This window comes from Micropterus dolomieu, linkage group LG02 (genome assembly GCF_021292245.1).
Source record: "Micropterus dolomieu isolate WLL.071019.BEF.003 ecotype Adirondacks linkage group LG02, ASM2129224v1, whole genome shotgun sequence".
In the NCBI taxonomy this organism is placed as follows: Eukaryota; Metazoa; Chordata; class Actinopteri; order Centrarchiformes; family Centrarchidae; genus Micropterus; species Micropterus dolomieu.
In genome coordinates this window covers 11,226,844-11,251,717 of record NC_060151.1, presented here as the reverse complement: position 1 = coordinate 11,251,717, position 24,874 = coordinate 11,226,844, and the positions used below count along the sequence as shown (strand labels likewise).

Below are 24,874 nucleotides of genomic sequence, written 5' to 3'. Positions count from 1 at the left end.
TGGGTGAGGTTTTAATTAGGGAAATAAACAATCTGTCATCTATTTCCTCTATTGTTGTAGTCTGTCATACAAAGTAAAAGTCCCTAAATCAGTGAAACAATGGCTTTCTTTGTCACTTTTATTGTAGACGGTGCTCAGAAATATGAAACATCCAGTGAAAAGTTTTAAAAGCAATAATGAATAAGTAATGAGTAATTGTGTCAAAAAAGTCAAGTGTGTGGGGTGTGATACTGCACTCAACGTGATGTGTAAATCAAACAAAAAGTATGTTGTAGACTACTGTTTAATGAAAAATAGTAGAATATTAGGTACCATTAGACAAAATTGCTGAATAAACAAAACAACAGGAGTGTGAGGGTCAGGCTGTGTCAGCGTATTGTTACCTCATGTCCTAATAAAAATGACATCTCTCCCTCCAGGCCACTTAAGTATCTTACAAAAACTGAAACAATTCTTCAAACAGACCCTCCCACTCCAACCAAACAAACTCCTCCCTCTTTAAATGAGAACGCCTCCTGAACATAATCATTGCTTCTCTTAAAAAAAAAAACCCAACTTAATCTTCTCTACTAGTAGCTGTCTCTTTATCTAGTCATCAATGTCCAGGGGCATCCGTTGTCGCCATGGCCCGGTTCGAGGAAGTTCTGGACGGAGTGCGTCTGGCTCTGACCAGGGCCTCTCCTGCTGAGATCCGAGCCCTTCTGGAGAGTTTGGTGGAGGAGCAGATCATCTCGGAGGCCTACAGCAAGAGCTTGAGTCTGCACCGACTTACTGAGGGGATCACACCTGAGTCAGTTCACAGAGAAACAACATGTAAACCAGGATCTGCCACCCACCGGCACCTCAACCAAGGTCATCTCACAGGATGTGCCGTCACTGACCACAACCAGTCAAGATCGGAGCCTGTATTGTCAGTGGATGACCATAACGGCACAAGGTCCAGGCCAACATTTCATCCACTGTCTGATGAGCACTACCAAAATCACAGGCTATTTTCTACACCGATAGTATGTGACTACCAATGCAGTCTGGCAATAGATGGTGAAATGAAAGAACTGCTGAGAAGTGCAAAATCAACACAGAAGCCAGTGAGTGATAATGAAAGAAGGGCTCAGGGGATTTTGGAGGATGAGAAGGAGTGGTTAGAGCAGGTAGAGGAGGCAGCCAGAAGGATAGCTGTCCCTCTGTGGCAGCACTGGGACAGAGGAGAAACGATGTTGCTGCCTCTGGTTCCTTGTATGACTGCTGGCTGTGCAACAAGTGAAAACACAGCGGCAGACATTGCAGCACAATGCGCTGTTTTGAATATGGAAGAGGAAACGGAGCTTGCAGTCGCTTGCAAGACACTTGATTTGTACGCTGACATCTTTAGGTGCACAGAGGCTGAAGTCACAAGCGGCACACTGGATACAGAGGGAGCCGTCGACGCACCAAAAGGCCTGTGTTTCTCCACATTAAACGGCACGGAAACACCTGCATTGAACAGGTATCATTTCAGTGTCTCTGGCACAGAAAAGAGTGCCTCACCTGTTAAAGCCTGCATGGCAACGGACACTAACAACAACATCACAGACAGGCTGGAGGGTGATCTCAATGTCTGCTGGGTCGCTGACAAGACAACAAACACATCGGACGACCTGCTTCATTTGGCAGGAGACATTCAGTGTGGCACAGATGCAGGGTTTACAGGAGACTTTGCATATTTACTTTCTTTCTGCACAGCAAAAGACAATCCTACTGACGCACAAGATAACTCCTTGTACTCCAACACAGATCACAGCATGGCATTAGGTGTTTTAGACAATGTAGAAAATGTTTTCAGGACTGCTTATGGTACCAAAACGTGCAGCACTAATGGCATAACAGACACCCATGAGGATAAAGAGGATAAGGAAAGGGTGGATTCACACTGGGGTGAGTTTGCAGTCAAATTATCATGTAATTTTTGCTCTTAATCCTGCTCAGTGTTTTCTGTTCTGTTCTGTCCGGGGCAATAAGAACACTCTCAAAGCCTTGACATCATGGTTAGCACAGAAAGAAACTTCTGTCCAAGATCTCTGGGTGCATCCCATTTTCCCCTGGTTGATTTCCATGAAAAACAAACACCAAATGAAAGTCGGCTCACTGCATGAGTAATGTTGGTAATTCCATGAAAAGCTAAAGTTACTATTTTGAGTCAATGCCTGGAGAGGTTTTGGTGGATTGGGTGTGCCTTACTTTCAGTTTCATTTTGAGTAGCCTAATCCCCAGGCAACAAAAACAGAGTGTCGAAAGAAGGTGGAGGCTGGTACTGTACTGCACCCACAGATCAGACACCGGGTTTCAAGGAGTTAAAACAGGGAAATATTTGTTATGCAAAGCGAGGTGAACTGGACACTAAACAGCCATGATGGACTTTGCTGTGGGAATCAGTGTTACATAACACAAAGCTTTGGTGGAAGACAAGAATGTGGGGCGCAAAGTATGTTTAGCCCTGTGGAGATAACTGCAATAGGACCAAATTAAAGGGGCGGCGCTTGGCTTTCATGCAAATGGGTGTGACCGACCTTTGATTTCCCAGTCAGCAATTGTTGTTATTTATCATTTAGGTAACAAGTGTTGCATTCCATTACTCAGCACAGTCAACACTGTTACAACTTCAAAATAATATTAAGATCAACAGTTTTGTTCTAACATGCCACACTGTGCACATGTCCAACTTTGTGTTTTTGCTCTTCCTGAGCATAGACGCTCATCACAAAAAGTTTAATTCTTCTGCCCCTCTCTTTGTCTTTGCATCCTCCCACCTTCTGTCTTGCTCACTCTGTCCCCTTCCTTACTCTTAGAGCACCATATATATACCGGTGGTGACCGTGCGTGTGTTTGTGTGAAGAATTAGAAATGCTTTATTGATCCCCGAGGGGAAATTCTTTGTTACAAAATTTTGTTAAAAATTAATAGAAAGCAGGTCAGTAGAAAATAGAATGTATACTGCATGTCCACACACTCACCTTTTGTTTCTAAAGAAAACAGCTTGCCTGTATTGTTTTAAGGTTGACAGACATTTATGGTATGAGTTTGTGTGGCACCATGGCACTAAGTGGTTCACCAGATTCTGATAAACTGGTAGAACAGGTACTTTCCAGTTTATTACCGGAAGTCCTCATGTTTCCTTGCCCAGAGCAAGAGGTCATATCTGTGTTGTTTAGTGGTTACACAGTGAGTCAGGGTTGCAATAGTATATTTCAACCAATATAAGCATTATATTACTGCTGACCTGTCCAGGGTGTACCCCGCCTTTCACCCGATGTCTGCTGGGATTGGCTCCAGCCCCCCGCGACCCTGTACACAGGATAAGCGGTTGACGACGGATGGATGGATGAGCATTATATTATAATATTTGGAACAGAAACAATACAAGGACCTTGCTGGGAAAAAGTGCTGAAGAAGAAAACTATGAACATGTGTGTTTGTGATGTAGCAGGTAGTTAGAGCTCATATTCAGATAGCACTGAATAGAAAAGAATGAGGGCATCAGACACAGAGGACCTGATGTGAGCTCACCTGGGACAGACTATCTATAATATATATATATATAATATAGTAATATTCAGAGCAGTGGTTCTTTAAGTTGTTTACAATGTGGCAAAATGACTGCCTCATATAGCTTCTGGTATCGTGACAAAATTAGAAAGATTTGGGAGAACACTGAAAGATGGTTTTAAAGAACTTCATTATAAAGTTACATTTTCACAAATGATCTGCCTCATTCAAACTGTTGGGGGGGAACTGGATGGCAAATTATTATGTCAGAAGCTCAAAAATTAGGAATCACCCTTCAAAAATGGAAAACATTCCTAAAATATGAGTTGTCAGAGGGCAAGAAAGAGATGCAATTCCATAAGATATGGAGCTCTTTTGATGCCGCTCTGGAGGTTGAGTGGAGCGGCATCTTCACCCAGCAATATATATTTTAAGGAAACCAGTGATTCAAAATTATTTATCATCATCATAATCAAGGAAACGGAAAAGGAAGAGCATACAGGCTCTTTTTTAGTTGTTGTTGGTCCAGTTCAAACTCTGGCAGAATACTTACTTTAGCCTCCTGAACTCAATTATTTAACTAACAGGTTGCTGGTTTAGAAAGTAACACCAGTATTTCAGCGCGGTATTTTTGGTGAAAGTGGTAATGCTCATTTATTTAGGTTCAAGGTGTGACTTTGTCACCCACATCCTCTCTGTTACCCTGGGCCAACTGATCATTGCGAATGAGTGGTGATGGGCTTCAAAAAAATGTAATGACGGAAGTTACATTAAGACCTAAACAGAACATGCAGTTTGGTCTAGAAACAAACCGTTGCCTCATCATGTCCGACGCAGTCTCTTGGAGGCACAGTGCAAGGCAAAATGAAAGTAAAAGCTGAGAGTGTGTTATTTGACTGAGCAGGTTATTGTGCGCACTGTTAGGTATAGGGTATATGAGGACATACGGCGGGTAATTACCGCGATTGAGAGTTCATCGCACAGGGAATATACAGCAGGAGGTCAGCGAATTTGAGCATCATCCAATAAGATCGTCCCGGTAAGATAAATGCTATCCCATATGTGATAGGGCGATTTAAGCGCGTTTATCCAAAGTGCGCAAGCATGGTTAGGAAGAGATTTCGGGGGTCTTCACTTTCATCTACATCTCTTCAAATGTAAATTAGGCGTTTTGTTATGATTTCAAGTTGTTTTACCAAAGAATACACAGAGGAAAACGTTTTTTTCTATGACTTGCATCATTAGGTGATCATTATAAAAAAAAGTTAAAATCTAAAAATGCTTAATTTCTATTTGGTATGTTCTGCCTTTATGCAAAAATGCATCAGTTTAATAGCCGCCTTTACAGTGATGTTTTGTGTGTATGTATGTTCCAAACTTTCACCCATCATAAGGCAAGTCAACTCCATTGCATGTGTGTAAATATCCTTTATGTGGCTCAGCCATCATATCCCCAATGTGTAAAATTGTGCAAGTTAGATGAAAGTTTGTTGTAGGGTGAAGTCGGTGAAATCCTGGTGTTTGTGGGGACTTCCAGTGAATAAAAGAAAGTGAAAACACCAAACAGAATCAAGGTTGCAGGATGTATTGTGTGTAGGGGTGTGTGAGCATACTATACCAGCAACAAAGAATTTCACTCATTCATTTCCAGGATGTAGCTATATTATATATAGCTTTTTCACACCCTGGCCATTTTTTGTGCTGCGTGTGTTTGTTATTATTGATTTGTCCACACACAACACACAAGAGAAAAAAACACACCAAAACATCAATACTCAAAACGACAGATTACAAAGAAATACACAATCAGTACGCAAAACAGTATATTTCAAAGAAATAGAAAAATAATATATAATATGAACAGATATGACCTATTCCTTTACTTGTTTGTTTTTAACCTAGTATTATTCTGTGTTTTAGCAATATGACCTTTCTGTACAACCCTGTGCGTTGTTTTGATGATGTTACTGTGACAGAGCATGCAACATGGTGCTGTGTTAAACTGGCGAGTGTCTCATATTGGTCCTTCTTTGTTTTGCCTGTTATCAAATCACCCCCACCACTATTTATTTTAAAAAAAAGTCTACAATAGCATGAGCAACCAGTGTATTATCACCCTTAACCTCCTCTATCCTGCAAACGGCATGCCCAGAGTAACACGATTCACACGCAATCTGTGTTCAAAGTAAGCTACTAGTCTGAGTTGAAAGTCCACAATTAATGCAGCGGGTCTTTGTTCTGGCTGTTATTTAGTGTTCTGACTTTATATACTAAGGGGCTGTACCAGGACTCAATCGAAAACCGTCAACACATAGTCTCTTAACTGAAACTGTAGAAGGTACAATGCAGCAGGTTGAGTTGTCCTGACTAAAACAACTTAACACCATCAAACATTCATACCAATAGGCACAAGGTAAAAGTGCAAATCACTGAGTCACAGTGCCTCCCCTGTCTTTCATTTGTGACTAAACGCTAGGCATAACTTAGCTTGGCTTTAATGTTAGTCCGAGTTAAACTGAAGGAGGCAAAGAATGGATGTGGATACTTCCTATAATAAATGTTTTGTTAAGCTTGCAGGGTGTGTCCAGGATAAGGCAGACAGGCAGAATAATATTAAAGCTTATCTTCAACACCCATCATACCTATTACTGATGCAATCGGTTTGTAATGATGCAAACATGCTAAATCAATATTGCATTTGAATAATACAAATGTAGCCATTTGATCATGTGGGGCTTGTTTGTGTGATGCCTTAGTTTGTGACCCCACAAGCATTATAAGTGATAATGACGAGGTATAAACAGATAACAGTACAATACTACCAGTAGGACTTAGCAACGTTGGCACAAGCTGTCACGCATGTCTCTGGGTTTCAACAGTGAGCAAATAATTGTTCCACTTGTATGTAAACTCAGGATATTGTAGTTCATGGCAGGCATCCTAACCCCTCAGTCACAGTGGCGTCCCTCAAATCGCTAATTTATAACATATACTGCAGTTCTGCAACTCTGAGAGAACAACCAACAGAAGCATGCATAAAGTGTTGTCAGATGTAGTGTAAAAGCGCTTTGAGTGGTCGAAAAGCTAGAAAGGCGCTAACAGAAGCAGCATAAAGTGTTGTCAGCTGTTGGATGGCACAGCAATTTCTTCAACTCAATAGTTTAAATTCAGAAATCATATTGTTCAATCTCAAACATTAGTCGTATTGAGAGTGGCCTTGGTTCCATGTCTGCTAAGGTGAAGCCCACCGCCAGAAATGTGCGTGTACTATACATTCAGATCTAAGCTTCGAAACCACACATCAAAAAAGTTGTCCAGTTCTGCTTCTTTCAAATGAGAACCATCTCCAAAATGAAAGCAATGCTCAGAAACTCTGACCTAGAAAAACTCATTGACTCAGAACGACCTGGGAGGCGTGCATTTTCAAATACAGTACCCATACAGTCTTGTCCGATAGCTGACTTATTTGGGAACAATTCCACATTTAGACGTGACAAGAAGTTGTGAGCTAAAACAAACACCAGTGGTGGATGCACAACCAACGAAAACAGGAACTGTCAAGAATTGTAGCAATTTATGCCAAAAATCGATGGAGCAACACACCTACACGTTTTTCACCTTGACCTTCTTCTTCGGGTCAATTTTCTGTTCTGATCTCTGTAGGGCAAATTACTGAGTAGGCACCAACCAGAGGCAGCATTTTTATAATGTCATCGTTTAGACTTCTCACAAAGTATTGCACAGTATTTTTAAACTACCAAATACAAAAGACTGAAGAATTTTGATACAAAATATTAAGCTATTTTCACTTAACCTATCAAATTCCAAAATCCTATTTTGTATTTGAAATACTTATTTTTTGATATATGTATCATAAATGCTGCCTATCTCTGGGCAAGTCTGGCCGTTCCAAGGTCGAGACTTAAATCTGAAGGTGACCGTGCTTCTGCCATCAGGAACCCTCGGCTTTTGGAACGACCTGCCTGAGGAGATAAGGCTTGCAGAATCAGTGACGTCTTTTAAATCATTTCTTAAACACAATTTTTATTATTGTTATTGTTTTACCATTCTTGTCTTTAATCATCATTTTTCTTCTCTCTAAATATTTTTATTATATAAAATATCATCTTATTATCAGACTGCACAAAATAAAATGTGAAAGTGACAAGTGTACGTAAAAATCCATCTCTACTCGCAAAGAAGTCGGAGATAAAAGTTATGTACCTGAGATATGTTTTGGGATAGTGAAGAACCCCACATGTCCATTTCAGACATAAACCACACACACACCATAGCTAAGAAAATAAAACCGGCTTTGTTTGCAAATGAGTATTAGCGAGTTGCTTGATAAATCTGTTTTCTTTGCTTTTTGCTGAGAATATTTGTTTTCCCTCTTAAGCTGGCTCTTTAAAAGTCTTTAAGAGTGCAGGAAGTCTTTCATTCATTCAGCAATGAGGAAATTCTGAAACATAACGTGGGAACGTGCAAAGCTTGATTACAGAAAATTGCCAGCAATGACACTCACCAAGACATGCTAAATCCTCATGTGATGTTTTGTGTGTGTGTGTGTGTGTGCGTGTGTGTGTGTGTGTGTGTGTGTGTGTGTGTGTGTTATCAGGAGCCAAGATGCAGGAAATAGAAGTGGACCAAATTATCTGCCCTGATTTAGGGGATCTACCAGGTTTGTATTGTTTGAGTTTTGATTTCCTATCTACACTGGAGAAACAAGCTCTGCAGAATGGTTCTACATGAATCAACACACTGATTACATGGAAGTTTGCTATAGTTTGCTTCATAAAACTTCTGGAAAAACATTAAAATATCACCTTTGAGGTGTAACTGGACACATTTCTTTATTCAGTGACTGATTGAGCCCAGATAAAATATCTGAAAAATATCTGAAATCTCACCAAACTAGACAGGTGAGATGATGAAGTGAGAAACCTTTACCCAAAATATGAAGCAGACCTTGTTAAATAGCCTGTTGAATGAAACAAAACTCAAGATAAACTGTGTAAGATATACTGATATAGAACTGAAGATAATACAATAAGTTTAACATTACTTATTGCACCAGGACCACCACCAACAACTGCACTAAGGTAAATAACAAACAGGTCAGTTTGAATTTGATGGTTTGCACTACTGTGGCAGAAATGCAGCAATAAAGATGGTGATTGATGAAATAATCACACATCAGCGATTTACATTTACATTTTCAACATAACCAGATCAAGGAATGCCACATAGGCACAGGAATACATTTAAACACTAATGCTATTGTATACGCTATTTGTGTTACTTTTACTTTAAGTGCACAACTCTGGCCTTTTTAAAACAGTTTTAGCTGCATATCTAAGCCTAAGGCCCTGTCCACACTACTGCGTTTTGGTTTTAAAACGGAGACCTTTTGCTACGTTTGCACCTCCCGTCCAGACTAAAACGGCGAAAAAAAAAACCCTAAAACAGAGAAGTTTGGAAACGCTGCCGACCCTGTTTTTCGTTTTGAAACTACGGAGGGCTTTTTAGTATGTACGGGCAAACGAATGCTTTAGAGATGACGCAGATGCTCACGCTTGGCTCTCTGAGTCTTAAAAGTCATGCAAAGCAGACACACGGTGCTACTGATAGAGTTTTTGACTTGATATTTTTATTAAAATACTTTGTAGCGTACAAATAAAACTTATATCCTACTCTTGTACTGTGAATGTCGCTGTTTACTTTGCGTTTTCCGCCACTACAGCCGCTTTTAACTCCCGTGTTACATTCAGTAACAGCCCCAGCTCGTTATTGGTCCATGCAAAAGAATATCTGGTGTGGTTGTTCGTCTGGAGTATTTTATTCTTTCGCCTTATCGTCTGTAACAGAATAGACCATCTGCTTCATTTTTACACTGGCACACGCAAGCCCAGTGTACATGAGCGGCCACTAGATTCAGTCGTTTTAATGTAGACGGAGATCAACTCTGATACGCAGCTAAAACGCTGGTGTGGACGGAGATCGTATTCGTTTGAAAACTTGTTTTTAAACCAAAACGAACTAGTGTGAATGGGGCCTCAGGTTCAGGACAGGCTACCCAGATATCTGTAAGACTCCAATTAGAGGCTGTAGCAGCTGGTCGCGCTCCACCTGGTCTCCTCCTGGTCATTCAGACAGAGTTCTCCTTTACGAAGAGGTGCCAAGCCCATCTGAACGTGGATGTTTTCTGCTGTTGCAGCCTCTTGTCTTGATAGATGCTGATGAATTGTTGGTCCTGTAATCTAGTACAACTCAAACTCAATCGTTATAGTTGAGAAATGCTGAATTTAGGAAAGCAGCCCCAGAAACAGACATGCATAGTCCACTGAATTGTGAAATGTGAATCAATTGTGAATTCATTAGTAACTATAAATTAATGATAGGAAAGCAAAGTGTTGCTTTGTCGTTGACAAATGATTTGTCGTTAATGCTCATTATTTGTGTTTCAGATGATTTATCTGAATACATGAATGAAGATTACCTGTTAAAGACAGTGGGTAAGTTGCAAACAAACCTCTGCACACATTCATTCATGAATTCAGTGTACAGATTGCAATAACACACAATAACGGCTTGCCACATGACTTGCACATTATCTATTGCCTAATTCCCTCTATGTCATTTTACCTAGACACAGAAGTGCTCTTTGGCGATCCATGGTGGAATTGTGAGGAGGAACTCAACAACTGCAGTAAGGAGCTCCTCTTTTCATTTTGCAACTGCTGACACATTAACATGCAATCAAGGAGAAAATAAAAGGTTATGCTAAATGTTAAAACAAACATACACAGTTGACAGTGGATGAATAATAGATAGACAGACACACTGAAACATTTAGATTACTAACTTTTATTAGATATTATAATGTGTTAATCTAGTCCACAGGCCATGACTGACCCTAAACATAAGTCACATCACTCTATAGGATACAATACCATGAGAACCCAGACAACTTAAAGGGAGAGTAAGTGATTCTTCAGAAGGATTGTTGATATTTGAACTCAAGTGCCAAACAAATATACCTCTCCCTTCAGTGCTCCCTCAGAAGCTCCGCCCCTCAACTTTCAAATATTGGCAGTTTCTCCAGCGTTGAAACACCTTTGCCCTTGCCTGGCCATATAACTTTTGTCTCTATTTATACTCTTTTCCTCTTTGGCAGTTTCTCGGCCATCTGTCCTTCTTCACAGTGCCTAGAGTCCCACGCATTCAAATGCGTACGTTGTATAGAACTCTTTCTCCCACTGCCCTCCCCGTCCTCCTGTGCACGACCTCTAATGGCACCTGTTGCTGAATGGCTAGAACAATGTTGTGGGGAAGGTCCACGCCAATTTCTTTGTTTTCCACTTATAGAGCCAGGGCTGTCTAAGAAAACTGAGAGAACAGAGAGCTAGCAAACCATGAAAAAAATATTTGTTGAATTTAAGTATTGGATTATAATCACTTACTATCCCTTTAAGGAACTTTTTACTTGGTGATGTTCGAAAGTTGCCTTAGGTTTTACCTTGTCTACCACTTCCTTTTTCAAACCTTCAAGATGTTCTGAGAAACTTACTCATTTTCAGCTTAGTACTGAAAATCATACCTTCTCTGGTGTCTGCGAGTTGCTTCACTGATTCTTTTGCTTCTTCTTTCATGCACGCCAGGTGACGTCTCCATCCCAACAGAGCTGCCCAAGCCAGACACCCACCAGCAGAGACAGCAGAACAAACTACCAGCCAAAACAAATGACAAGAGGAAAAGACCCAGAGGTAGAGGATCAGCCGCTAACTAGAACCTGTTAACTACAGCTCAGTGCCTGCTCAGTTGTTGGAAAACTGTCCTGATCACCCCTATGCCATAATTTTGGGGATCGCAGCCGCAACATTTAGCAAGCTTGAACTTGTATCAGTTGTACTTGCTTTTGTAGCAGCTTTACATGTTCTGTTTATATTTTTCCTCTCCAGTTCCTCGATCACAACGGTGCACTGATGAGAACACACCTAGGCCAAAAAGGCAAAGAGCAGCAGGTGCGTTTCCAGACTGTTTGGTTTAGTCTTTTATTCATTTCTTAAGTTAACTGAGGCTTCAAATGTGGGTCACTGTGAAATATAGCTGATGTTTAATCATTCTGCAAACCATGCTACCATGCTATGTGTTTGAATGCGATTTAGTTTTTTTCTGCTGCTCCAGGCAGCCATTGGTTTCTATTCATTTCTGTACAATATGAAAACCAAACTTTCTGACTCTTGAAACTTGCTTTAGTTGAACACTCCATCATAGTCAAGTCAACATCAATGTTTTTCAAAGTTACATTGATATGAGGTGCAGATTTTTCAAATGAATCTGTATTTAACCTTCATTATCATGCAACAGTAAGTAAAATTATGTGAACTTGATATTCGTTGTCGTGAATTACACCACTCAAGCAAGTATCAAGAGTCTAATAGTTGGTAGTTGGTAACTATACAGCATGCAAACGCATAGTCAGCAAAAAGGCTAAAGATGCTAACATGATTTTTAGAGAAGGAGCTAAAACTTGCCAACACCATGGTATATAATGATTGGTTCTTTCCATTAAAGGGGCTATATGTCATTTTTTTATGAAATCACACCATCAATTAATCACTTTTTTATTGCCTATTTGTGAACGGGTTGTAATCTCACATAAAAATAACCCACACACCTGCTTTCTCGCTTGCTTGAAATAGCCACTATTCTGCATCTATGTGAAAAAATCGAGTCGGATTTTCTGGATTCCTGCTCCCGAGCCTCTTGCCTACTGATTCTGAACTCTACACACAGCTACAACAAAATTGAGTCTGCTAACACCAAACACACAAACTCAATGCAAGAATAAAAAACAATGAAAACAATTTATGTGCTGAAGCTCGTCAGGACAAATGAGAATCATATCCACATTGGGCGAAAACAAGGTTTGTTGCCAAAGTTATCCGTTGCAAAGTACTTTAGTTGTAATCTGGCTACATTACTTTACGAGCTAACGTGATCCATATTACTATTCTGTGTACCAGTATAATGTCAAAGTGTTGATTTTAGCCTGCACGAAATGATGTAACAAAAACCACAATGTGGAACAATTTGTTTCTAAAACCAATAGCTGGGCAGCCAGCTACATTAGCATGGATCTGATGATGTTTGCATTCTGCCTTTCAATTTACATCGATTGTCATTTTACCGATTCTCAGGTACACAGCCACTTTTCTGGTCTCAGTCGCAGTAACTTACGTGACCCACATAATATACAATAATGCAACATAACTGTAGAGGACAACAACAAGTAGCAGAGGACCTATTCACTACAGTAACGTTACTTACTGCGGTATGCAGCATCATAAAGTGTGGCAACAATTTATAATATTTAGTCTAGCTCACTCACCGTTTTTGTTATCGTCCAATATCGTTCAAGCACACGCGTGGGAAGGTAGTGGTTGCAACCTGAAACAGCACCACTAGAGGCCACAGAAAACTGTAGTGTAGTGCTTTTGGTCTGAAGTATAATGTTCAGACTGGTGGTTCTGGGCTTTTTGTCTGGCTGTGTTCATGTGGTAATGTTGGTTCTTCAACCCTTGCAGGCCGACCAAAAACCACAGAGGCACAGGCGGAGCCAACTGTCACTCAATGTAAGTTTCTATTCCTACAGTAAATTGATTCTTAGGGGAACAGAGGAAGACACTGTTGGTTTTGTAAACATTTAAAGGGGCAACAAGCAAAATGAATCTGCCTCAGAGGTGCAGGTCTGCAGTAAATTAAAAAGCTAATTAACTGCACTTGGAGAAACCAACGAGAATGTCTGTATCAGTATTGCTGCAAAGTGGACAGATAAGCAAAACAGGGTATTAACGTCATATTACATACTATTAAATTACATACGTACATAATTACATACTATATTGTATGTTATATGTTTCATGTAATAACATGTGAGCACTGTGCAGATGAGACTACATAAATAAAATGACATTTTACATACAATGCAAACCATGTAAGGCTGCTTCAGACTAATGGGAAGTTTAATCTTGAATGCTTCAGATAAGATCTCGCATTGATGAACCAAAAGAAGAACTCTACCTCGACTTCCCCCAGATCAGTTTGATGCTTGTTAGATATCCGATTTTGCAATACTATGAAAATTGTTTGTTACCCACAGTGTTGATTGTCACTTACAGTGCACTGTTGTCAGTCTCCGACTGTTGATAAGAGAGCCTTCATTTTCAAGTCTTAAGTCTGCAAATATGAAAGTCTTATTCATGACACTAAATCTTGGCCTTTGAATCGTTGTTTTGGCCTCGGAAACTAAACTATCCACTTGTTTTCTTTGTTTAACCTCCCTTTTTGATACGCTCAAGGTTGGCAAAACCTGTTGGCAGAGAATGATAAGAATGTTGTTACTGCTTGTTTTGCAGGCTCTGGCACAGGCTCAGACTCAAGTCCAGCAGCGACAGCAGGCCTCTCCACGACTCCTCCAAGAATCGTTCATCTTCATCCCTCCATTCAGTTTATCACCATCCCAGACACTCCACAATATCAGGTCGTTCAGACACTGAGGCTCTCTCCTCCGGTTATTAGATTTCCACTCTCCAATACAGCTACTACACCTACTTACATATTAGGTGAGTAAAGTATCCACATAATCTGAGTTACCAGTTCTTTTTAGGTACACCTGTACAATCTAGTGCACTTTAGTGCAATAGCCCTGTAAAATGTCCTGCTTTTGAAGCTTATAGTGCTCCATTTTTGTTGACATTGTGTCCATAGAGGAAATTAAGTCTCAGTTGATATGCAAGTTTCAATTACCCTGAAAACTAAAACTAGATTAAGCAAGCTTCTACTAAAAAGTGTAACCTTGATCCAGCTGTCATTAGAGAACTGGTAACACTTTACAACAGGGTGCACAACATTTTGCATAGTTACTAGGGAACGAAGAGGAACTAACTGCTAGTGAACCATTAGTTATAATTATAATGACCAACTAATAGCTAATGATTAGTTAATGATTATTAATAAATAAATTAAGAAATAATTAAGAAACGAGTGAGGAATGAATCAGAAACAACTTTATTATTGATGAATCATTAATGAGTAACCTCATCCCACGATGAGACCCCAGTTACTCTCGCATCTACTCGTCTTCTCAAAGACGCTCCTCCAGTGCTTCGCGGCCTAGGGCATAGTGGCCCAGCTCTAAGGTCTAGGCAGCTGCCAAAATGTCTGAAAAGCAGGATGAGAGACTAGTACCACACACCCCCTCAAATGTTATTCCCCACCGTTTGTTGTCATGCCCCCTTTCCAGTTGTCGATGCGAGTGCCATCGATTCAATCACAATGAGCCAGAAACTCGTGTGGAACCGTAACATGTTTACAGACGTGTTTTGTACTGTACGCTGTTGCTGGCAAAGGAGGGCTGGGCAGTTCTTTCATTGCTGGTGTTTTTTTCTCAGACATTGTGTTTGAGAAACTTCTGAAGTTACGCAATGAAGATATTGACACTGTGTTAGATACTGCTCCTGGCTCTGATTGGTTGTTTTACCTTGGGAGTGGTGGATTCTTGCTAATGACATTAGGAGCAGTAAAAGGATGCAGAGGAACTTGATTTTTCACAGATTGTCTGTTTAATGCCCTACTGTCAGCATAGAGTGAGTTTTAGCAAATATGAAGTATAAAAATTTAATTTAATTAATTAAATTAAAAAGTTTTTTTTAAAACAATTCCCCAGTACTGCTTTAATACACTTCCCAATAGATTTGTTGTTGTAAATCTAACCCAAAACTCCCTCCATCTGTATCTGTGTTTTCATTCCCAAATGTTTTGTTTCTTTCCATTTAATTTGTATTTTATTAAGTTAAATGCATGTTAAATTACTCTTTTATTTAATGTCTTCAGTGCACTATATGAGGCACTTTCAATATGAAATGTTTTTATATAATTTACATTAACTTGCCTTAAACCCCTCATGTACATCTGTTTATTGCACTGTATCAATAGTACATACTCTAACCCATATTTCTAATATAGTTCCTGCTGCCTCACCACCCTGCAAACGCCAAGTGCCACCCCTCTCCCCAGGTGAGTAAAAACCCCTTTAACCTGGAATGAACGTGTGTGTGTGTGTGTGTGTGTGTGTGTGTGTGTGTGTTTTGTGAATGCAGGCTCTTAATCATTTTCCTCTTGCATTTGTAGTGGACGGTGCAGTAGCACCAATCCAAATGAGTTCATCCCCTCCAGGATCTTTGTCGGACACAGCTAGCAAAGCCATGTCTCCCCCTTGTGCCTCACCACTCTCTCCCAGCCATGGTGAGTATCAATATCCGTCTCATTTCTTTCTGCTTGTGCAATAAGCCTGTGGGGTTATTGCCATCTTACAAATATCACGACATGATAATTTCAGAGTCTACATGTAAGGAATCACCTCTTCCTCCATCCCCCACTGTCCTTGATATTCCACGTAAGTTGCTACATTCTTATACTCCACTCTTCTACTTTGATCAAAAATTTCCTGAAAGTACAAATCATGCGTTGTTGAGAATCAGCTTGTTATTCAATTGTGCTGGTTTTTCAGAGGTAGTAAAGGAATACATTCAGGAGGCTAAAGCCCACATGAGTCAAACCTGCCAGGAAATGGAGACAGGCCTTAGCCTAAACTCTCATTACGTCGATGTGCAAGTGAGCCAGAGAGAGATTCTTCGCTCTGGAAAAAGTACGAACAAACTTCTGGACAAGGAGCTAGTCATCATGGGACACACAGATCGGCAAAAAAGCTTGTTGGGGCAGAGTCAGGTCAGAGTTTCACTTTTATTCAAAACAGCTATGATCTAGTGATGTGCTTTTCTGCCAAATTCAATACTATGAACGTGAGTATTTTTAATTGCTGTGTAAATAAAAACATTGCTGAAATCACTGGCTGCAACTCACTGGTGCCTGTTTGTATTTTTTTCAACTCAGATCTTCGAAGGCTCAAATGGAGACAAACCTAAACGCTACATATTGCTACTCGGCAATGCTGGCATGGGAAAAACGACGCTGATCAAGAAACTGTGTCTTGACTGGTCCAGAGACTGTATCCCCCAGTTTGACTTTATCTTCTTATTAGACGGCAAAGCACTCACTTTAACAGATCCGGCCTTCAGCCTTCAGACTCTCCTGTTAAACCTGTCCTCTTTTGCCCCTTCCTGCATGGACCCAGAGGCAGTGTACACTCAAATCTTTGCAGCCCCTAAGCGCGTGCTCATCATTTTTGATGGGTTTGCTGAGTTGCGGGACTATGAAACTCTGCTCCAGACTCAGGAAAAAGACCTGGTAACATCATTGCAGAAAGACAGTAAAGCACAGATCTACACAGTAAGACAGTTGTACTCTGCCATCCTTCAGAGGGTCCTCCTTCCAGGCTGTACTCTTCTGCTCTCTACCCGACCAAGAGGCACTGCCAGTCAGCTACTCAGACGGACGGACAGCCTTTTGGAGGTGTGTGGCTTCACCTCCACAAATGTAGAGACATATTTGTCCCAATACTTCACTGATCCTGCCGTCAGAGCGTCTGCTTTGGACTGCTTAAAAAACTGTAGCTATCCACATCTCCTCTGCTGGAACCCCGGACTATGTCGGTTGGTCTGCTTGGTTTTAGAACAGTCCAATGGTTTGGAGGTCCTACCAAAAACTTTAACTGGGCTCTGCCATCAAGTGCTTCGCCTAATAATTGAAAAGGACAAGAGCATACACTCACATGCTGAACCTCAAACACAAATATCTGTGCAATCTGTAGAAGAAACCCAGACACAAATCTCAAGTAGTTCTCAAATGAAGAAGTATCCCAAAAATACTCGGACAAAGTCGAGTGCAGAGGTTCGCACTCGTTCTCGTACCCAAAGAGCAAGGGGGGCAAAAATACAGGAGGAAGAGGAAGTGGATGGAGAGGACATGAAGAGTGTTGGCGGGGAAGTAGATAGAACAGAGGAGAGAGAGTTGCTGTCTCAGCTGAGTGCTTTGGCCTGGGAAGGGGTCAAAACAAACTCCTCCATCCTCCCCACAGGACGGACCATATCTACAAAACTCAAGGCATTCGGCCACAGGACAGGGCTCTTCTTGTCTTATCAACTGAGGACGAGGCAGGTTGTCTCGAGTGGTGAGAAAGAGGGAGGAGGAAGAGAGGACAGAGAAGAAACAGGAGGAGGAGAGAAAGCACAAAAGATGGGAAAGAGAGGGAGGACCGACAATGTAAACACTGAAACCGGTGACAAACACATCCTGTTGTGGGCCAACCCTTTCATTCAGAGTTACTTGGCAGGGGTCCATTTGTCTCTGTCAAGGTAAAAGTCTCTTTATTCATCAGGCCGTATTACAGAAACTTCCTAACCGGCATATCCTATCCTAACTGCTTGGTAACCATGGTAATAAGGGTTAGGAACTGATTTAGGAAAAAGGCCATTACAGATTAACAGTTCCTAAGTCAACATTCCTTTCCTGACTAAAGATAGGAAAAGTGTATTACAGAAGCATCCTAACTTCGTAAAATCTTAAATAAACTCTCCTAACTTTAGGATAACTGTTGAGCTGTCCTAACTTTTACTTTTCCACCAGGTAGTGTTTGCTAACTCGTTTAATCCACATGGTTGCTCTTTAATTGCTTTTACAAAATCAACAAAATGTCAACAGGCGGAACTTAATTGATTCTATTAACTTTCCCGAGAAGAGTAGCCTACGGGTTTCTGCCGGGGTCAGTGAGGGAGCACAGGAGGAGCAACCAGCGGTTTCATCTGCTCTTTGGACACCACAGTGACCTGTGTCTTCATATCACTGACCGCTGATCCGCTGGATGCCGGTGTAACACCAAAATCTGTGACCTATCAGATTCTGTAACCAAAACCCGACGATGTTTTCCTAACCATAACCAAGTACTTTTAGTACCTAAACCCAACCAAGTACTTTTGGTGCCTAAACCTAACCAAACTGCAGCCGCTTCACATCGTCAACAAAGCCACTGGCGCTTAACTTCCCATTGGGGTCACAGGATCTGATAGGTCACACATTTTGGTGTCACACTGGATATGCGAGAACGAGACTGTATCCGCTATTTTTAGCCCACTCTCTCTCTTTAATTTCCCCAGTTAAGCGTTTGAATTCTGATTTTTGACACCTCTAAGTCATCTGACTTAAAGTTCAATGATAGTTGTTGTTTCTGCTCCATTTTCAGTGTGTGTTTCATTAAAAAAACTACCAAAAAACAGCGATTAACAAACATTTAGCTTGGCAAAATGAGAAAAGTAGCATCGGTTGCTAGGTAACAGACATTAAAGGTTGATAACCGATGTCGGATTGAGTATTTATGATTTCCTAACTTGAGATAAGATGGGATGAAGTAAGATAAGATAGGATTCCTAAAGTTAGTTGGGATTTGCTTCTGTAATACCAAATTGAGAAAAATCCTATCTTAGACTCTTCCTAGCTGTCAACTTAAGACTTAAGATAGGAACTTCCTGTAATATGGCCCCAAAAGAGTAAAGTCATCTTCTATGTTTCCATGTGAATAATATGCATAAAGAATGAGGAGTGATTGATAGAGTGAATTGAAGACCTTGGTAAAGAAGTGACCATATTTGAATAAACTCTGTCCCTTGTTAGATTGAAAGTGAAAGAGCATATCCTTTTCCACTCCCAGCCTCTTTTCTATTACACTTGCACTACCCACTCTGATTTTCCTAACTCTCTCTTACTTTCTGTTTTTCCAGGAATGCATCAGATCGTACTTTCCTCCAGACCCTCCCTTTCCAGCTGGTCCCAAAGGGACGCCGTCGAATTCAAAGGGAGGAGCTTGAGCTCACTCAACAATTTGTGGTCGGGCTCCTGTTCCACAACAGGACAGAGCTGCAGAGGCTTCACTCTTGCACAGAGACAGTATTTAGAGATGTGGTGGTTGGCAAGCAAGCTTTAGTAACAAAACACATTGAAGGCCTTTCTCTTGGTGACCTGAGCCCCGCCCAGGTCCTGGAGGCTTGTCACTATGTTTATGAGGCAAGTTTCACACATGGTGATGGTAGCAGACACAGTGGCAGCACACAATTAGTTGCTCACCTGGCAGCGAATCTTCCTGAAGTCCTAACATTTCATGGAGTTCCACTAAACCCAGCGGACGTCTTCGCTGTGCAGAATGTTCTAGAAAGGGGTGGAGCTGAAGGTAGAAGTTTCTGTTTGGATCTAGAGGATTCTGGGATACATATCTCTGGACTCAGAGCTCTGGTGGGGCTCAGCAACATCAACACATACAGGTACTGGTTACAATCCACATCTCAAAAGTATTCTTGGTATCAACTGAGCTTGTTAAACCCCTTCCCTGAACAGCGATTGTCCAATCATAGCTTAGAAACCCTAATCAGGGTAGAGCAGATCTGTCAAGCTTTAGATTTTGCCACATTCCGAGGCCATGCACATGTGGATGTAGTAAGATACACTTCATGGAAAGTGTTTGGAGTGTAGTGGTGTGTTTTTATTCCCTTTCCAAAACCAGTGGATATGTGCTTAATAAATTAAACTGTTTTTATCTGCTTTAACATAATCTTTTGCACTTCCAAGGCCAAAGAGCACATAGAATTTTAGGTTGCCCTCATTTGCTCCATGAGAGCTCTGCATTTTTTGGCGATGTATTCCTTCATCAGTGTCCAATGACATTCCACTGATACCACTGTCGACTCTTGGGTGTCTTCTAGGGCATGCATTGCTGATGCCATCACCTTATGGGAGCAGCTAGAGCAGAGTGGTGAAGAAAGTCTCCTACAAGGGGCAGTGTCCAAATTCAAGATCCACCCTCTGAAAGCCACACAAGTGTGTCACATAGAGCACCTGGCAAAGATGGTGAACATACACACGCACAAGAGGCTGTCGGACAGGTATTACACCACACACACAGACACAACCACATGCCAATACACTCAGTTATGTTTTGCAACATACAAACTACAGTATATGTGTCTTGTGTGTGTTTACTTTTAGTTTCAGCCAATCACATTCCATCTTGGCAGAGGGCGTACCAGCTGTCAATGAGTTGCACAAGCTGGAGTTTGAGTGAGTAGCTCTGACATTAGACATCTGAATTTATTATGATGATGATGATGATGGTGATGGTGGTGATGGTGATATTGTCTTTCCTTCTAGGCTGGGTCCAGACAATGGTCCCCTGGCTCTTCCCAAGCTGTGGGAGCTCCTGCCAGGTCTACAGAACCTGCAACACTTAGAGTAAATATACACAACCTTATTCCTAGTTGTCTTTCAGCGCATGGGTATCTCTGTGTTTATGTGTTTTTTTCTTGTGTGTGACAGTAGCTCTCTCTCTCCTTCAGTCTTGAGAACAGTAAGATAGGGGACAAAGGAGCAGAGAAATTGGCTGATGCTTTGGTCTCACTTTGTTTCCTGGAGATTCTAAAGTGAGTACAGCATGTTCTCATATGGTTTCAATCTTATCCCAGTCTTGGATGATTTACAATAAAGAAACATCATCTAATTTTTAACGTAGTTATATGATGATAGTACTAAGTGTGTGCTCTCTCTTTCTGGTTTCTAGTCTGTCACAGAATTGTATTGGTGACGAAGGGGTGAAGAAACTGTCAACTACGCTGAGGGATCTGCCCAAACTGCACTGTTTAAGGTATATAATGCACACACACACACACACACACACACACACCCCTACACAACTACACCCAAAATAGCACATACTGTAGACAACACTTTTTCACTTCCCTTTCCCTCCCTCTGTTTTTTCCAGTCTCTATAGTAATGTGATTTCTGATGAAGGGGCAGAGAGTTTAGCAGCTGTCCTGCCACACATGGCCTCCCTCACTGACCTGGAGTAAGACTATATTTATCTCACATTTTCATTAGAAATTTATGATTGCTATGTGTATTTATGTGTCTGCTACAATAACTTGTTTTCCTCTTATCGTACTCATCCCAGCAACAAATACCTTGTAGAAACACAGAGTAACTAACCTTGTTTATTTGATTTAATTAATGAGAAACTGCACTGCGATTGTTCTATTTTGTACTGTATATCATTGTCACCAAACCTGCAACAGAAACACACACACACACACACACACACACACACACACACATACATCAAAAGAGGAACCAGTAAAATATGATTAGATACAACTGAATGTTGTTACCAATATGCAGTGGTGGAATGTAACTAAGAACATTTACTTAAGCACGGCACTTAAGTACAAATTCAAGGAACTTTATGTGAGTATTTACATTTTATGCAACTTTATATTTCTACTCCACTACATCTCAGAGGCAAATCTTTTTAACAAACATTAGAAAGACTGCTGAAGTTTCTTTTCAGAATACAATTTTTCATACCCTTCCTCTCCAGTGAAAACCACGCATCTCCAAATTTGGTGATTTGAATTGATTTAACTAAAGTGTTCCTATGTTACTACAAAGTTATAGAATGTGATGCATTGCTGTAGATTAAACTACCTAAAAGTATACAATTATATAAAAGTATATAGGTAGTTCAAATTACTTTTATTTTATAATTATTAATTACCATCGGCCTTCTACTAGACTACAAACCTTTCATATACTCTGAGAGAAAAAGATGTGTCAAATAATTGTAGCAGTGTGATGACTGACCAGAGGGGTAGTAGAAAGTGCCGTGCAAACTTTTGTAAAGCTGTAAACCTTGCACTACATTTTGATTTTATTCTTTCATTCTTTCATTTAAATGTAATTTTATGCATTCTTTTATATTTTATGCATTGTATAACATGTTTTTATCTGAAGCACAGTGAGTCTGCCTCGTGTATGAATTGTGTTAAATAAATAAAGTTGCCTTGCCTAAAGTGTAAAAGTTTCTCTTTCCTCTGACAGTGTGAAGTATAACAAGCTAACAGATGTTGGCGCACAGAGCCTAGGAGTCAGTCTGAGGAACTGTAAAAGAATGAAGACTTTGAGGTAAGAAAATCGTGTTTGTTTGTGTGTGCATGGGCGGGTGCTAATGTAATCTTTATCTGGCAACTTAAATCTGTTTACACAGTCACATTGTGGTGACTCGCCTTCCTAATGGGGACAAAATGCAAGTCCCCATATATTGAATCATAAACTTTTAGGGTTGGGGGTAAGTTTAGGCAAGTTATGGTTAGGGTAATTGTTATGGTTAGGTTTGTAAGTCTTCAGGGAATTAATGTAATTCGATGTAATATCCCCAAAACCAATCGAAACACAACTTTGAGTGGGGGTGTGTGTGAGATCATCAATCAAGCCACAAAGGAAGTATTGTTACCTAATTCCATTCCCTAATATGTTACATTACTTCATTCCTCTTCTCATAACAGGATGTGGAACCAGTGTATTCCATATGGAGTGTTTGAGAGACTTCAGCTGCAGGACAGCCGGATCCTTTGGCATTAGAACAATTTGAAACCTCTTTACGATAGTACAGTACTTATCGTGGATCTCATGCATGTTTACACTACAAAATACATTTTCTAAATCATGTGTGCTAGCAACAAGGAGGCAAAGTGGAGACATCAGCAGGGGCTGGAGAGAGACCTCAACATCAATAACACCAAAGATATGTGGTAGGTAGGCGATCAAAAACATCACAGGCTACAAAAGCAACTCCACCTCCAGAAGAACGGTCACTATCACTGTCCACAGCAGATGTGAGAAGTGTCCTGAGAGTGAACATGAGGAAAATAGCTCAGCCTGATAACATCCCTGAGAATGTACTAAGAACTTGTGCCAACTGGCAAGCTTTTTTCAACATATCACTGTGACACACCTGCTACCAGACTTATCTGCAGTTTCTTCTATAAGGCTGTGGAAAGTCATCCTCAGCACTCCACCATGTAAAATAATTGTATTTCTATGACTTATTATTTATTCACCCATCCACTATCATTTTTGTATATAAAGTTTGTTTTTCTGAGTAGCGTAAAGTGAGCTACAAATGAATCTCATTATACAACCCGGTGTTGTAAAATGATGAATAAATCTACTGTACCTTGTACCTTGGAAAATAAAGCAAATGTGGAAAATGCTTTGCAGCTTTATTCAGCAGTTAATCTCACTAAAGGAAACAAGGAAATAATGATCCTTCTGAACCCAGCAGTACTACTGCATGTTTCCATGGGTGTGGTACAAATTCAACAAGCACATTTGCACTGTGGTGTTTCTCATGATGTTGGCTGTGCCATTTATAGATTTTTCTCTGTCTGTTGTCATTGGGTTAGGGACCTGTGCCATGTACTGTTTTGTTATTTTTTTTGTGGCACAAGTAGTACTTTGTACTTACAAGTAGGAAGTTGTACTTGTTTGCACTCCTTCTGTGGCTGTAAATTATAGATTGCTTATTGATCACCTGGCACTTTAATGTAAATAAAATGTTTAATGTTGTCAGCAGGTACACGTTTTTCTTTCCGTTTTTCACCAATCATTTCACATGTTCACTGAAGTCATTGGTTTATTAACAACTTCTTTTCACTTCCTTCCCAACAGGTTTCTGTTCTTTATTTTGATGCAAACTGACCTTTAATCATGGTGTCATGGTGTTTGCAACTCTGCGTAGTTGATTATTACTACATTTTCTTAACACCATGTTCTTTCAGCCAAAATGTTAATGACTGTACAGAGTGAGGGCAGACATCTCCTAATTTTAACTTTAAAAAAGGGGGGGGTGGGGGAGTAAACTGTACTGAAAACATAAACACTTGTTCCTTATGGTGACCTCTCGTGTCTCTTGAGATTACGATGAAATGGGTTGGAAACAATTTATAGCATAAAAAAATGCTAACTGGAGGGTGTGATATTTGAAAGACATCTACCACACAGAGGTTGTGGAGTTGCATTATGGGAAATAAAGGATAAAGTGTTTTGGGGGCTTTACCCATACTTGAGATTAAAAGTCAGGAATATCTGAGGCTCTGAGGCTTGAATAGTAAATCACTGAAGTGGGAATTTAAAAGTAAGATTAAACAAAAATGAGTATCAGAGAACTTAAATGTTCAGTGCGTAAGTTTAAGTGGCATCTAGTGGTGAGGGTTGTGAATTGCAACCTGCATTCACATGCTCCTCGGATGGTCCCATTTCCCGAGTTTTTGAAGTTGTACTTCCAACCAACTGCAGAGATCTAGTTCACTCTGCATGGACAGCAAACAGACGTGTATAACCATATTACAAATGACATGTTTGCAAAAATATGCAATACATTATTTTACATGAATCAAAGTTCTGTATACTTCTTTGCGTCCCATGTACACTTTATTTCCTTTCTTCTAATAAACAAGTCGACTACTCCTACTACTACTACTACTAACAGTACACCTTCTTCACGTATTGAACG

General features: G+C 40.4%; 1 protein-coding gene across 3 annotated transcripts; it reads left to right on the top strand.

The window, feature by feature from the left end:
* The first annotated feature begins 591 nt into the window (after positions 1-591).
* Positions 592-23,934, top strand: ciita (class II, major histocompatibility complex, transactivator). Of its 3 annotated transcripts, none has more exons than XM_046041641.1 (22): positions 592-1,914; positions 8,141-8,203; positions 9,990-10,037; positions 10,172-10,231; positions 11,184-11,288; positions 11,484-11,546; positions 13,113-13,160; positions 13,944-14,150; positions 15,553-15,603; positions 15,718-15,831; positions 15,926-15,982; positions 16,097-16,314; positions 16,480-17,840; positions 19,260-19,796; positions 20,235-20,414; positions 20,518-20,589; positions 20,680-20,760; positions 20,865-20,948; positions 21,086-21,169; positions 21,290-21,373; positions 22,402-22,485; positions 22,866-23,934. In XM_046041641.1, the coding sequence occupies exons 1-22, from the start codon at positions 624-626 to the stop codon at positions 22,939-22,941; spliced, it is 4,968 nt and encodes a 1,655-aa protein (XP_045897597.1). In that variant the 5' UTR covers positions 592-623; the 3' UTR covers positions 22,942-23,934. The 3 variants fall into 3 exon arrangements, with proteins under 3 accessions (XP_045897597.1, XP_045897600.1, XP_045897602.1); XM_046041644.1 differs by lacking the exon at positions 592-1,914 and adding an exon at positions 3,674-4,561; XM_046041646.1 differs by lacking the exons at positions 592-1,914; positions 8,141-8,203 and adding an exon at positions 9,612-9,697.
* Positions 23,935-24,874: the final 940 nt, after the last annotated feature.